The following is a 15,341-nucleotide window of genomic DNA, read 5'->3' as shown; positions in this document are numbered from 1 at the left end:
AGTGATCAATGATGAAGATCAGTGTGTGCAGTGTTATAGGTCCCTATGGGAGCTATAACACTGCAAAAAAAAAGTGAATAAAGATCATTTAACTCCTCCCCTGTTTGAATCACCCCCCTTTTCCAATAAAAAAAAAACAGTGTAAATAAAAATAAACATATATGGTATCACCGCGTGCGGAAATGTCCGAATTATAAAAATCTATCATTAATTAAACCGCTCGGTTAATGGCGTGCGCGCAAAAAAATTCCAAAGTCCAAAATAGTGCATTTTTGGTCACTTTTTATATCATTTATATTCATATCATTTAAAAAGCGATCAATAAGTCCTATCAATGCAAAAATGGTACCGCTAAAAACTTCAGATCACGGCACAAAAAATGAGCCCTCATATCGCCCCATACACGGAAAAATAAAAAAGTTATAGGGGTCAGAAGATGACAATTTTAAACGTATTAATTTTACTGCATGTAGTTATGATTTTTTCCAGAAGTACAACAAAATCAAACCTACATAAGTAGGGTATCATTTTAATCATATGGACCTACAGAATAAATATCAGGTGTCATTTTTAACGAAAAATGTACTACGTAGAAACGGAAGCCCCCAAAAGTTACAAAACAGCGTTTTTTTTATTTCAATTTTGTCGCACAATGATTTTTTTTTTCGTTTCACCGTAGATTTTTTGGGCAAAATGACTGACGACATTACAAAGTAGAATTGGTGGCACAAAAAATAAGCAATCATATGTATTTTTAGGTGCAAAATTGAAAGAGTTATGATTTTTTAAAGGCAAGGAGCAAAAAACGAAAATGCAAAAACGGAAAACCCCCCGGTCCTTAAGGGGTTAAGGGAGTGGAGGGAGGTGTAAAAAAGTTTGTGCATTTTTTCTTACGTAGGTTGAGAGGGGGATGGGGGCAAACACAGGGTCCGCTCCTGGTGGGGGGTCTGCCCCGGGTGCCAAATGCTCTAGGTACGCCCCTGCGGGGCTGACACCTGACATTGAAGTGAATAGGAACTGAACTGCTGTAACCAGCAAAGTCACTACACAATGTATGAAGCTGTCAGCTTCTGACTCTGTTCTCTGTATGTGCGGGCGCAGCAGCTCTGGTAAATAGTTGGTCAGTGGGGGTGCTGCTTGTCAGAAAAATTCTGGAAAACCCCTATAACTAACAATGATGTATCTGTGTGACTATTTATAATTGGACACATATAATAGGGATTGACCGATATCGATTTTTTAGGGCCCATACTGATAATCTGTGGACTTTAAGGCGGATAGCTGATAACTTATACCGATATTCCGGTATAAGTTATCGGCTATTTCAGGACCCCCTCCCCCGACCCCGCTGCAGATCAATGATTTAAAGCGGGTGCTTTAAATCAATGAACTGCTGCGGCTTTTGCTGGGCCAGAGGCCGCCGCCGCCACCCGCTTCTCTCTCCCTGCCTGTCCTGGGGTCCTGCTGAGTCCAACCACCGCCACTTCCTATCCTCTGGCCAGAGACCGCCGCCGCCCGCTTCTCTCCCCCTTCCGGTCCTTAGTCCAACCACCGCCGCTGCCCCATTGCCTCCCCCATCCCCGGTTTTATAATTACCTGGGCCCGGGGTCCGCAGTACTTCTGGCTCTGGCGGCGTCCTGCGCTGTCACTGTGCGCACTGACCGTGACGTCGCGTTGAGGACGTCACTCGTTATTGCGCAGAGCACAGTGTAACGCAGGAAGCCACAGGAGTCAGAAGTAGCGCGGACCCCGGACCCCGGGAACAGATAATTTTAAAACCGGGGATGGGGAAGGCAATGGGGCAGGTGCAGAGGCGGTATCTGGCCGGGGCGGTGCAATGGGGGGTGTGATGGGGGGCGGGGCATTATCAGATTATTGGCAAGGTAAATGTCGATACCAATAACGTCCAAAATAGTGAATATCGGCCGATAATATCGGCCAAACCGTTAATTGAGCGATCCCTAACATATAACATGGACTGGTTTTCTGGGACTGTAATATGAATTCCTTAACATTTAGTAGTGGCTGTAGATATTTACTGTAGAGTAAACTCCGGCTAATTTCTATTCACAGCATCGGCACAGTCACTACCAAATGTATGGCTTTCAGCAGGGGTCAAGTCCTGGGGAAAATAGTGTAGGACCCAGATTTCCACTCAAGCGCTGATCCTGCAGGACTCCTGCTATGAAAAAAGTGCAGGAACTCCATTCCTGTGTGTTCCTGCAGGACTTGAACCCTGGCTTTGGGGCTGAAAAACAGTGAAGGGGATGCTGCTCATGGAGTCTGACCCCGAATGTTCATATTTTAGTGACCTCTAAAGATATAGGGGGAGATTTATCAAAACCTGTTCTGAGGAAAAATTGCTGGCTTGCCCATAGCAACCAATCCGGTTGCTTCTTTCATTTTGCAGTGGCCTTGTTAAAAATGAAAAAAGGGATCTGATTGGTTGCTATGAGAAACTTGGCAACTTTTCCTCTGGACAGGTTTTGATAAATCTTCCCCCTAGACAGAGTAGAAAATGACAGAACTCGCAAGATGGAAATCCTATTCAGGGATTTATTTAATAAATGCAACATTTTTGCTCATACTTTAAGCCTCTATCAAGCATGGTAGACGAAAGCCTGAAGCCTAAAGGTATCAGCCAAAACCTTGCATTTGTGAAATAAATCCCTTTTCAGTCTTGTGAGTGCTGTCACCAACCGGTTTCTACTGTGTCTATATCTACGTGTTCGGAGGAGATGGGCCAAGCGTCCATGAACAATGTGCCCATAGGATTACCATGAAGGTGCTGCTTCTGCATGTTTTTACTGTCCTAAACATAGACTCATCAGTAGTTTCAACTTTTGATGGACTTGTTAAGAAATATGTAACAAATATAGTGAAGTGAACAAAGGGTGAGTGCTAAGGATCCTGATAAACCTGTCATTTTGCAGTGTAGCCTACAGTGTTAAGAATACAACTCATTTCTTTTAAAGTGTACCTGTTTTCAACAAAAACTTTTATATAATGTAGATAATACCATTATATGTATATTTGTAATATACATTGGTAAAAAATTGTGTATATTTTTGGGTGAAAAAATGCTGTCTCTGCAGCTATTACCTGTGTGTCTCTATGAGGAAACAAAAAACAGGAAGTGAGGGCGAGACAAGCAGGGCTCTGTGCAGACTACTGGCTTGTCAATCATCCTGATGTATGAGGCAGGAGAATGTTATAGAGCATCAGTTTCACACTGTCCTGCTTTTTCTTAGTACACAGAGCCCTGCTTGTCCACCCTCACTTCCTGTATTTGAACTCCTCATAGAGACACAAATGCAATAGCTGCAGGGACAAAAATATACGCATTTTTTAACCAATGTATATTACAAATATATGGTACCTGTATGCCCGTGGGAATTTCGGTCCCCGCCATGTGCCAGGCGGGGACCGGACCAGAATGACTGCTGATATTTATCAGCAGGCATCCCGTGTTACCGCCCAGGGGAGTCCTGAGACACCCCCCTCCATGTCAGCGATCGCCGCAAATCGCCGTTGAATTCACACCTGCGATTTGCGGCGATTACGGGTCTCCGGTGACCCGGAACATAAGGGGGATTGGGGGTGTCCAAGATACCTCCGGTCCCCCTGAAGAGATAGGAGTTAGGTGGCAGGGGTGCCACCCCTCCTATCCCTGCTATTGGTCGGTCAGAAGAGACCGACCAATAGCAGATCGGGGGCAGGGGGGTTAAAGTTCGGTTCCCACGCTCTGCCCACCCACTGTTATCCGGGCAGAGCAGGGGAACTGTCAGTGACCGGCGTCGGAGGTCACTCACCATTGACCGGGGCAGCAGCGGGCGTCGATCGGCGACAGCGGGCGGCGATGACATGCGGCTCCCTGGTGCGGCGATGACGTACGGCTCCCTGGTGCAGACTATGGAAGCCGGGGAGTTGCCTAGCAACATCTGGAGGGCTACAGTTTGAGACCACTATACAGTGATCTCTAAACTGTAGCCCTCCAAATGTTGCAAAACTACAACTCCCAGCATTCCCAGACATCTGTTTGCTGTTTGGGAATGCTGGGATTTGTAGTTTTGCAACAGCTGGAGGGCTACAGTTTGGAGATCACTGTGGGGTGGTCTCTAAACTGTGGCCCTTCAGATCTTGCAAAACCATGTACCCTAAAAACACTATACTACACTAACACATAATAAAGGGTAAAACACTACATATACACCCCCATTACACTCTGTCCCCCAATAAAAATGAAAATGTATCGTATGGCAGTGTTTCCAAAACGGAGCCTCCAGCTGTTGCAAAAAAAACAACTCCCAGCATTTCCGGACAGCCACGGACTGTCCAGGCATGCTGGTAGTTGTAGTTCTGTAACATATGGCCCTTCAGATGTTGCAGAACTACAACTCCCAGCATGCCTGGACAGTCTCAGCATGCTGGGAGTTGTAGTTTTGTAACATCTGGAAGGGCACTGTTTGGATACCACTATATAGTGGTGTCCAAACTGTAGCCCTTCAGATGTCAATTCAAAGCAAGCCGAGACTGTCCAGGTATGCTGGGAGTTATAGTTCGGCAACATCTGGCCTTTCAGATGTTGCCGAACTACACCTCCCAGCATGCTTGGGCATGCTTGGAGTTGAAGTTTTGCAACATCTGGAGGGCTACAGTTTGGACACCACTGCACAGTAGTCTCTAAACTGTTCTCCTCCAGTTGTTGCATAACTACAACTCCCAACATGCCCTTCGGCTGTCTGGGCATGCAACAACTGGAGGCACACTGGTTGGGAAACATTGTCTGTTTCCTAACTCAGTGTTTTCCAACCCATGTGCCTCCTGCTGTGGCAAAACTATAACTCCCAGCATGCACTGACAGACCATGCATGCTGGGAGTTGTAGCTTTGCAACAGCTGGAGGTGCCTGGGTTGGGAAACACTGAGTTAGGAAACAGACAGTGGTGTGGAAACACTGCTATAGTCTATTACCTAACTCAGTGTTTCCCAATCCCAACCAGTGTGCCTCTAGCTGTTGCATAACTACAACTCCCAGCATGCACTGCACTGTCAGTGCATGCTGGGAGTTATAGCCCCCCCCCACGTGAATGTACAGGGTACGTTCACATAGGCGGGGGTTTACAGCAAGTTTCCCACTTCAAGTTTGAGATTCAGCAAATTTTCCGCTGCAGTGGGTAACTCACTGTAAACCCCCGACCATGTGAATGTACCCTAAAAACTGTACACTACACTAACTCTAAATAAAGAGTAAAACACTACATATACACACGTTTTGTACGTCAGCCTCAAATGCGTATGGCGCTCTCTCACTTCGGAGCCCTGTCGTATTTCAAGGCAACATTTTATTGCAACACATGGGGTACTTCCGTACTCGGGAAAAATTGAGCTACAACTTTTGGGTGGCTTTTTCTCCTTTTACCTCTTATGAAAAGGTAAAGTTGGGGTCTACACCAGCATGTTAGCGTAAATATTTTTTTTTTATTTTACACTAACATGCTGGTGAAGATTTTAAATTTGAGCCTCCGCTTTGCTGCTATTCCTGTGAAACACCTAAAGGGTTAACAAACTTTCTGAATGTAATTTTGAATATGTTGAGAGGTGCAGTTTTCATAATGGGGTCAATTATGGGGTATTTCTAACATAAAGACTCAAATTCCCTTCAAAACTGAACTGGTCCCTGAAAAATTCAGATTTTGAAATTTACTTGAAAAATTGCTTCTATACTTTGAAGCCCTCTGATGTCTTCAAAAAGTAAAAACATGCCAACTTTATGTTGCAAACATAAAGTAGACATATTCTATATGTAAATCAATATATAATTTATTTGGAATGTCTATTTTCCTTACAAGCAATGAACTTCAAAGTTATAAAAAATGCTACATTTTCAAATTTTTCATGAGATTTTGGAATTTTTCACCAAGAAATGATGCCAGTATCAACGAAAATCTACCACTAACATAAAGTAAAATATGTTAAGAAAAAACTATCTCGGAATCAAATTCATAAATGCAAGCATCCCAGAGTTATTAAGGCTTAAAATGACAGTGGTCAGAATTGCAAAAAATGCTCTGGTCCTTAGGGTCAAAATGGGCTCGGTCCCCCCAATAAAGATTGCTGAGGCCATGGGAAAAAAAAAACTATACTAACGTAACCCTGGTCCTCTGCAACTCCTGCTGCGCTCCTGTTTCCTCTACTTTAGGACCTCTACTCCTGTCTTCTGCCTGCTTCCAAGATGAGAGCTTGGAGCAGAACGTACTTGCTCAGCCAAGATGACACACAGCTGAAGCCAATGATTGGTTGAGTGGGCACGTTCTGCTCCAAGCTCTTGTCTCAGAAGCTGGCAGAAGCAGCTAAAACGTGAACAGTTGGCACTCGTGGTACCATGGCTGGGTAATATATCTGTTAAAAGAATTTCCCAGCACTCGTGAAGGACTGTAAGGAGCTACACTGGGGCCTGCGATGGACAGGAGTAGGTGAGTATAGCTTTTTGTTTCATTTATTTATTTTTTTCTCCAGCCTCAGTAATCAATTTTTTTTAAAACAGCAGAATACCCCCATTTAACCATAGCATATAGGTACATATCATTGACTTGGCAGTACAATTGTGAATGACATTAGATCAGAGCACAATAAATTTCTTTTAGTATTAAATAGGTGCATGGGAAATGTCCTAAAAAGGGGTGTTATTTCCAGGATGTTATTTTGCTTCCACCAGTTTTTCTGTACTTGCTGTGTATGTGTTGGGTGAGCAGGGTTGTTCATCTCCTGAAGTAACTCTGAGATAACAGCCAACCTTCTTCTTTATCTTGCAGGTAGTTCACAAAGGCGGCACTCTTCCATGGCCAGAATACATTCGATGACTATTGAAGCCCCTATTACAAAGGTACAGTATTACTTATTTAATCATTCATTTATGACCAATTACACTTCCAAAAACACACAGTATTTTATATTTCCAAATACACACAGTATTTTATATTTCCAAATACACACAGTATTGAAATATTTCTTGGCAGAGGATCAAGCCATGCTATACTGTCTGATTTTTAAATAAAATTACATTAATTTCGGAATAGAATACTGCAGACAATTTATTATAAACAAGAAATGGGAAAGGCTTAGTGAAATTGTTGCAGGGCTGAATAATTATCCATTTCTGATGCTGGTTTACTTGTCAAAACCTCTTTGTACAAGAGAATGAGAATGTACAAGAGAATGACATGAGATAAATGACTGCCATTCCCCTACTGGGTCTCCCTGCACCCTCCAGGATCAGACCACATACAATAAAGCAAATACTTGGACATCCTTACTCAAATGCAACATTTTGCTGTCTCTCCTGGAGTACAGATGTTTGCAGTGTACATTAACACAAGCTTCTACTTATTTGGCTCGGTTCACACTTAATATTTAGGTCAGTATTTAGTAATCATTTTAGTCAGTATTTTTACTTTAAACTGGAGTGGACCCAAAACAGTTGTTCTTACTGGTTCTGGCCGAAGGGTTTTCTGGTGTTTGGCTAAACCATCATGTGTAGTTGTGGCGATGTCTGGTCCTACCAGGGGTTTGGACTTAAAGCCTATTACATCTTCTCTCTGTGCCCAAACCCCTCTTAGTTAAATATAAATTCCCAACAGCTTGTCATTCATTGCTTGTGTTTATGTGTCTCTGCACTAGCTTTTGTCCTGCTGCTAGGTTGATCTGTCTTGTGTATAATGACTCTTGGCTATAGTGGCATGAAAATGCTGTCTTCCGTATTGGTACTGTAAGATGGTACTGCATCCTTGTTTGATCCAGTTTGTCTGACATTGCTTTGTTGCTCTATCTGTCTGTTTTCTGTGTTGTGCTCCCTGATTTGTGCTTTTGTTAACCCTGTTTCCCTGACCTCCGTACAGTGTTGCTTATTGTTTTGGACCTTGTTACACCCTGCACTTACTGAGAACAGTGACATCCAGTTGAGGATCTGTTGCTTAGGATGGATACTTAAGTAGGCAGGGAAAGTGGTTATGGGTGAGCTCAGGGCTGCACATTTTCGTGCCTGGCTTGACAAGCCATTATAGTTTTTCTTTGTGTCATTATAGCCCAATTTTTACAAAACTATAGAGATCAATATGTGTCATCTGCAGCTGGCAGTATTCATTGCTTTTCAACAACCCAAATATTTTCAGACTCCTTAGCAAACAGTTGAACAAAATATATATTTATTATAGGCTACATGTATGCTAGGATATGTCTACATGTCCTCCATGTGTGATTTTTGGCAGTTTTTGTATTGTATATGGACAGAATGTATATACATTGAAGCCATTGCTTCAAGGTGCCGATACATCCTAGATAAATGTTGACCTAACCCACTGGCCATCTAAAGTGTATCACTGTGGCCAGATACTTCTTTTGGGAGAACAAAGTATTCAGGCCTGTTAAAACGCCAGTTAAGATGACACTTTTCTATATAATTTGATGTTGAAGGTTGGTCTGTAACATTTGTCCTCTTAAGCAACAATGCCAGAAATTAAAATGACAAACTATTAATTTATGGCATGATCTGTACCTTAATCAGGGCTTTGGTCGATGAGATGCATGTTTGTAGTTCAGCCTAACGGACTTTTCAACTATAACACTAACAATGATGAAAAATAATTCTACAGAAAAAAATCATCATGAGTTATTATCGGTCACGTTTATTCGTGTCACGAAAAGATCCTGAAGGATTCTCTAGTGGCCAGCTTTATTCTCTTCTTTCCAGTGAGAATACATGCACACTTTGGCTGAGCTGAGCATGTATGTGTATGGGGAAGTTGGGTCATAAAGCCAGATAGCGCCCTTACTCATGGAAGTCCTGTATATATGTCTGGAGGGAGTCAGTGTCTGTAAGGAGTGTATGAAAGGAAGCCACATGTGACAGAAGCTCTTTTGGTAAGTAGTAGCATGTCATGTGATAAAGTGGTGATTTAAATTCAAAGCATTCCTTTAATAACGACCACGGACGTAAATGTACATCCTGGTGTGGAGGTACTTCGCGCACCAGGACGTACACTTACGTCCTGTACATGACCGCGAGCATCGGAGCAATACAGATCACGGCATCTGCGGCAAAGCACACGTTTAAATAGATGATTGGATCACCCGCGGCTTCCACAAGGATCCGATCATCTAAGATGGCGGCCGGAGGTCCCCTCATCTGCCTCTGTCCGTCTCCTGGGCTCTTCTACTCTGGTCTGAGATCGAGCAGACCAGAGCAGAAGATCGCCGATAACACTGATCAGTGCTATGCCCTATGCATAGCACTGAACAGTATTAGCAATCAAGTGATTGCTATAGGTAGTCCCCTATGGGGACATAAAAAGTGTAAAACAAAAGTTAAAAAATGAGTATATAACAAAATGGAAAGATAACACCAGCGCTGAATAGATCCTGTACAAGCTGCCTAGATACAACAGGTGGATCTCGGCTAAGACCACCAAAAATGGAGCTGTACACAATATATATAAATGTGTATCGGTGCTCTAATAATAAAAACTATAGATAGTAATAGAGGCTCACTTACTAAAATCCTGATGGGGAGTGTACTCAGAATCTCTGCCCAGAGGGAAGTTCTTGTCTCCACTTAAAAATCCTTCAAAGCTGTAAGTCTGTGTCCTTGATATTATTGAGCTTGTCCCGTTGTACTTGCTTTTTGTGTTTGGAGTAGTTAACAGAAGTCCGTGGTTCCAGTCAGCCTATTAGCCGGGAGATCTGCCCTGGCCGGCTTGCTGTACTGTTAGTGGACTACGGAGTGCTGTGACCCGCTGCGAGTGACGTCACTACTACAGGGCGAATGCAAAGCCAAAAAGCATCTAACACGTTTTGGAAAGTAACGCTTTCCTTCATCAGAGATGCATTATCCTCCTAGGTCACAGTGACTTATAGCATTACCGTATTCCACACCCTCACTGAGACTCTCCCCTCTGGGCAGAGATTCTGAGTACACTCCCCATCAGGATTTTAGTAAGTGAGCCTCTATTACTATTTATAGTTTTTATTATTAGAGCGCCTATACACATTTATATAAAATATCCCTTTTTTTTACCATTTTACCCCCAAAAAGCATAAAAAAATAAATAAACATATTTGGTATCGCCACATGCGTAAATGTCCGAACTATCAAAATGTAATGTTAATGATCCCGTATGGTGAACAGCATAAACGTAAAAAAAAATGTAAAAGTCCAAAATTGCTTCTTTTTTGTCACATTTTATTCCCCAATTTTTTTAAATAAAAAGTGATTTTAAAAGTTTTATATAAGTAAATGTGGTACAGATCACGGCGCAAAAAATGAGCCCTCATACCACCCTGTATACAGAAATTGACAAGGTTTATAGGTGGTCAGAATAGGGAGATTTTAAACATAATGATTTTGTACATAAAGTTTGAGATTTTTTTTTAAGCTGTACAATAATAGAAAAGTATGTCACCATGGGTATCATTTTAATCAAATTGACCCACTGAATAAAGCAAACATATAATTTTTACTGTAAAGTGTGAAAACAAAACCCTCCAAAATTTGCAAAATTGGGGTTTTCATTTAAAGGGGTACTCCGGTGGAATTTTTTTTTTTTTTAATCAACTGGTGCCAGAAACTTAAACAGATTTGTAAATTACTTCTATTAAAAAATCTTAATCCATCCAGTACTTATTAGCTGCTGAATACTACAGAGGAAATTCTTCTCTTTTTGGAACACAGAGCTCTCTGCTGAATCACGAGCACAGTGCTCTCTGCTGACATCTCTGGCAAACATATGCTGCTCTGGACAGTTCCTAAAATGGACAGAGGTGTCAGCAGAGAGCACTGTACTCGTGATGTCCGCAGAGAGCACTGTGGTTCAAAAAGAAAAGAATTTCCTCTGTAGTATTCTGCAGGTAATAAGTACTGGAAGTATTAAGATTTTTAATAGAAGTAATTTACAAACCTGTTTAACTTTCTGGCACCAGTTGATTTAAAAAAAAAAAAAAGTTTTTCACCAGAGTACCCCTTTGAATTTCCTCCCTAATAAAAGTTTTTGGGGGTTCGCCGTACATTTTATGGAAAAATTAAAGGTGTCATTACAAAGTACAATTGGTCACGCAAAAAACAAGCCCTTATATGGGTCTGTAGATGGAAATATTAAAGTTATGGATTTTAGAAGTCGAGGAGGAAGAAACTAAAACGCAAAAATAAAATTGGGCTGGTCCTTAAAGCTCAACTGTCATGAGATTTTAGCTCTCCAGACTACTACAATGTTGTTACAGATGTCCATAATGTGAGTGTAACCATACCCTTATGGGTTTTCCTCCTTCTTTTATAACTTATAAAATACATTTATCCAGCGGTCAGGCACAGTTGGATAGGCGTGGTTTGGGGTTCGCAAAGCCCTGCCGCCGCCACGCCTATCCTCTCCTTTCAGCTCTGGGACCGCTGTGTACTAGGACACAGCTCATCCACAGCGCATGCGCCCCTCCTGACGTGCGCGCGCCACCATCCTGCATTGACAGAGCTAGCACTCACTCCTGCTGTCTATGCGCTCACTGCGCAGGTGCAGTACTAGAGGAAGGGAGGGGCACATGCGCTGCGTCTTACTACACAGCGGTCCCAGTGCTGAAAGGAGAGGATAGGCGTGGCGGCAGCCTATCCGACTTTGCCAGACCGCTGGATAAATGTATTTTATAAGTTATAAAAGAAGGAGCAAAACCCATAAAAGTATAGTTACACTCACATTATGGACATCTGTAACAACATTGTAGTAGTCTGGGGGGCTAAAAACTCATGACAATTGCGCTTTAAGGTGAAAATTGGCTTGGTCCTTAAGGGGTTAAACATTAGAAAGATTTTATAAAAAAAAAAAAAGAAAAAAAGAAAAAGTAAAAGAACAAAAACATATGGCTGTGTGTATACCCCATGAATCTACACATGATATTGAAGAGTGAACATATATTTGGTTATACAGTAGTTGTGCTTGTCGTGGTGCTTCCCAGTCTCTGGTAGTGAAAGTGGTAGAACATCTCCTAAAGAAATGGCCATGCCATGCCCCCTGGTGGCTATACATTTATTTTAGTATTGTTCTGTGGCTAAAATACAGTATGCAAGTGCCTATTATGGTGCAGAAGAGGACAGATGTACACGTAATAATGTATCAATGATATGCAGAAAGTGAATGACTACATACAAGTAACGACTTATCAGAACGTTGCATTTCTGTACATGTTCTGTCTTCTTGGGTCAAACATCTGACTCAGTAAAAAACTGTGATTTTTAGTGAACCTACACACCTATAATGGAGAATTGGATGAGCAGAAGTGTCTGAATGTATTATTCCAAAATTTGTAGAGAAACTGTGGAATTTATATTCCACTGCTTAATCTTTCTTATGAGTGGTTTACAGGAAATGTTTGTGCACTTTTATTGGTCACCATTATATTTACCTGCACATATTTTTAGTGTTTTGTGATCATAAGAGGAGAATGGGAATACCCAGAGGAAACTCACACAGTCACAAGGAGAACATACAAAATCCCTAAAATGTAATCTTGTCGCATTCAAACCCAAGATCCCAGAGTTGCACAGTGACCGGCCTCCTTCTCATTTAACCCCTTAAGGACTCAGCCCATTTTGGCTTTAAAGGGGTACTCCGGTGGAAAACTTTTTTTTTTTTTTTTTTTATTAACTGGTGCCAGAAAGTTAAACAGATTTGTAAATTACTTTTATTAAAAAAAAATCTTAATCCTTTTAGTACTTTTTAGCAAAAAAAATTAAAAATAAAAAAAATTAAGATTTTCCTCTGTAGCAAACAGCTGCTAAAAACTACTGAAAGGATTAAGATTTTTTAATAGAAGTAATTTACAAATCTGTAGAATAAAATCAAGGGCAGTGCAGCTCAATCAATAACCAGCCTGAGGTTAACTGGTAAGGTCGGATTACCCCAAGACCAAGAAATATATAGAAAAATATAAAGAATTTACAAATCTGTTTAACTTTCTGGCACCAGTTCATTTAAAAAAAAAAAAAAAAAAAGTTTTCCACCGGAGTACCCCTTTAAAGACTCAGCATATTTTTTTAAGTTTTCATTTTTTCCTCCTCGCCCTCTAAAAATCATAACTTTTATATTTTCATCCACAGACTAGTATGAGGGCTTGTTTTTTGCATGACCAGTTGTCCTTTGTAATGACATCACTCATTATATCATAAAATGTATGGCACAACCAAAAAACACTATTTGTGTGGGGAAATTGAAAAGAATTAGAACATTTTGGAAGGTTTCATTTTCACGCTGTTTCACAATGTTTTCTTTATTCTGTGAGTCAATACGATTAAAATGATACCCATGATTGCATACTTTTCTATTATTATACCGCTTAAAAAAAACGTTTAAAATCCCTCTAATTTGCTGACCTATAACTTTTTCATTTTTTCCGTATTTTTTTTTGCGCCATGATCTGTACTTTTTATTAATATGACATTTGCATATATAAAACTTTTAATACATTTTTTATCACATTTTTTTTCTTATAAAATGTTAGGAAAAAGCAGCAGTTTTTGACTTTTTAACTTTTTTTTTCTTTTCACGCCGTTCACCTTACGGGATCATTAACTTTATATTTTAATAGTTTGGATATTTACGCACAGGGTGATACCAAATGTTACGCCTAGCGCTCCGGGTCCCCGCTCCTCCCCGGAGCGCTCACGGCGCCTTTCTCCCTGCAGCTCCCCGGTCAGCGCTGACCGGGAGCGCTGCCCTGTCATGGCCGTTGGGGATGCGATCCGCACAGCGGGACGCGCCCGCTCGCGAATCGCATCCCAGGTCACTTACCCGTTCCCGTCTCCTGCGGTCATGTGCTGGCGCGCGCGGCTCCGCTCTCTAGGGCGCGCGCGCGCCAGCTCCCTGAGACTTAAAGGGCCAGTGCACCAATGATTGGTGCCTGGCCCAATTAGCTTAATTGGTTCCCATCTGTTTCCTGGCTATATCTAGTCTCCTCCCTTGCACTTCCTTGCCGGATCTTGTTGCCCTAGAGCCTAGTGAAAGCGTTTTTGTGTGTTTATACCCTGTGTACCAGAACTTTGCTATCTCCCCTGACTACGAACCTTGCCGCCTGCCCCCGACCTTCTGCTACGTCCGACTTTGCTTCTGCCTACTCCCTTGTACCTCGCCTATCTTCAGCAGCCAGAGAGGTGAGCCGTTGCTAGTGGATACGACCTGGTCACTACCGCCGCAGCAAGACCATCCCGCTTTGCGGCGGGCTCTGGTGAAAACCAGTAGTGGCTTAGAACCGGTCCACTAGCACGGTCCACGTCATCCCTCTCTGGCACAGAGGATCCACTACCTGCCAGCCGGCATCGTGACAGTAGATCCGGCCATGGATCCCGCTGAAGTTCCTCTGCCTGTTGTCGCCGACCTCCCCACACTGGTCGCCCAGCAAGCCCGACAGATTGCCCAACAAGATCACCAGCTGTCGTACTTGACCACCATGACTCAGCAACTCCAGTCGCAGCTACAGCAGATTCAGTCTCAGCTACAGCAGCAGCAACCATCTCCTCCGCCAGCTCCTGCACCTCTTCCGCAGCGAGTGGCCACTCCTAGCCTCCGCCTGTCTTTGCCGGACAAATTTAATGGGGACTCTAAGTTTTGCCGTGGCTTTCTTTCCCAATGTTCCCTGCATCTGGAGATGATGTCGGATCAGTTTCCTACTGAAAGGTCTAAGGTGGCTTTCGTAGTCAGCCTTCTGTCTGGAAAAGCCCTGTCATGGGCCACACCGCTCTGGGACCGTGATGACCCCGTCACTGCCTCTGTACACTCCTTCTTCTCGGAAATTCGAAGTGTCTTTGAGGAACCTGCCCGAGCCTCTTCTGCTGAGACTGCCCTGCTGAACCTGGTCCAGGGTAATTCCTCCGTTGGCGAGTACGCCATACAATTCCGTACTCTTGCTTCTGAACTTTCCTGGAATAATGAGGCTCTCTGCGCGACCTTTAAAAAAGGCCTATCCAGCAACATTAAAGATGTTCTGGCCGCACGAGAGACTCCTGCTAGCCTGCATGAACTCATTCATCTAGCCACTCGCATTGACATGCGTTTTTCTGAGAGGCATCAAGAGCTCCGCCAGGAAAAAGACTTAGATCTCTGGCCACCTCTCCCACAGTCTCCACTGCAATCTGCGCCTAGGCCTCCCGCCGAGGAGGCCATGCAAGTGGATCGGTCTCGCCTGACCCTGGAAGAGAGGAATCGCCGTAAGGAAGAGAATCTTTGTTTGTACTGTGCCAGTACTGAACATTTTCTGGTGGATTGCCCAATCCGTCCTCCACGTCTGGGAAACGCACGCTCACACTCAGCT

At 42.8% G+C, this 15,341-nt stretch overlaps 1 protein-coding gene across 3 annotated transcripts in view; it reads left to right on the top strand.

Annotated features, from left to right (window-relative positions):
• The window catches only part of PDE8A (phosphodiesterase 8A), a 347,339-nt gene that overhangs the window by 302,013 nt on the left and 29,985 nt on the right, over positions 1-15,341 (top strand). For all 3 annotated transcript variants that reach the window (XM_056572185.1, XM_056572182.1, XM_056572184.1), the window contains exon 13: positions 6,815-6,885. In XM_056572185.1, the coding sequence (XP_056428160.1) occupies positions 6,815-6,885 (71 nt within the window). The remainder of the gene's footprint in view (positions 1-6,814; positions 6,886-15,341) is intronic.

Source organism: Hyla sarda, chromosome 4 (assembly GCF_029499605.1).
Source record: "Hyla sarda isolate aHylSar1 chromosome 4, aHylSar1.hap1, whole genome shotgun sequence".
NCBI lineage: Eukaryota > Metazoa > Chordata > Amphibia > Anura > Hylidae > Hyla > Hyla sarda.
Note: the sequence above shows the minus strand (reverse complement) of the source record. Positions and strands in the feature narration are given on the sequence as shown.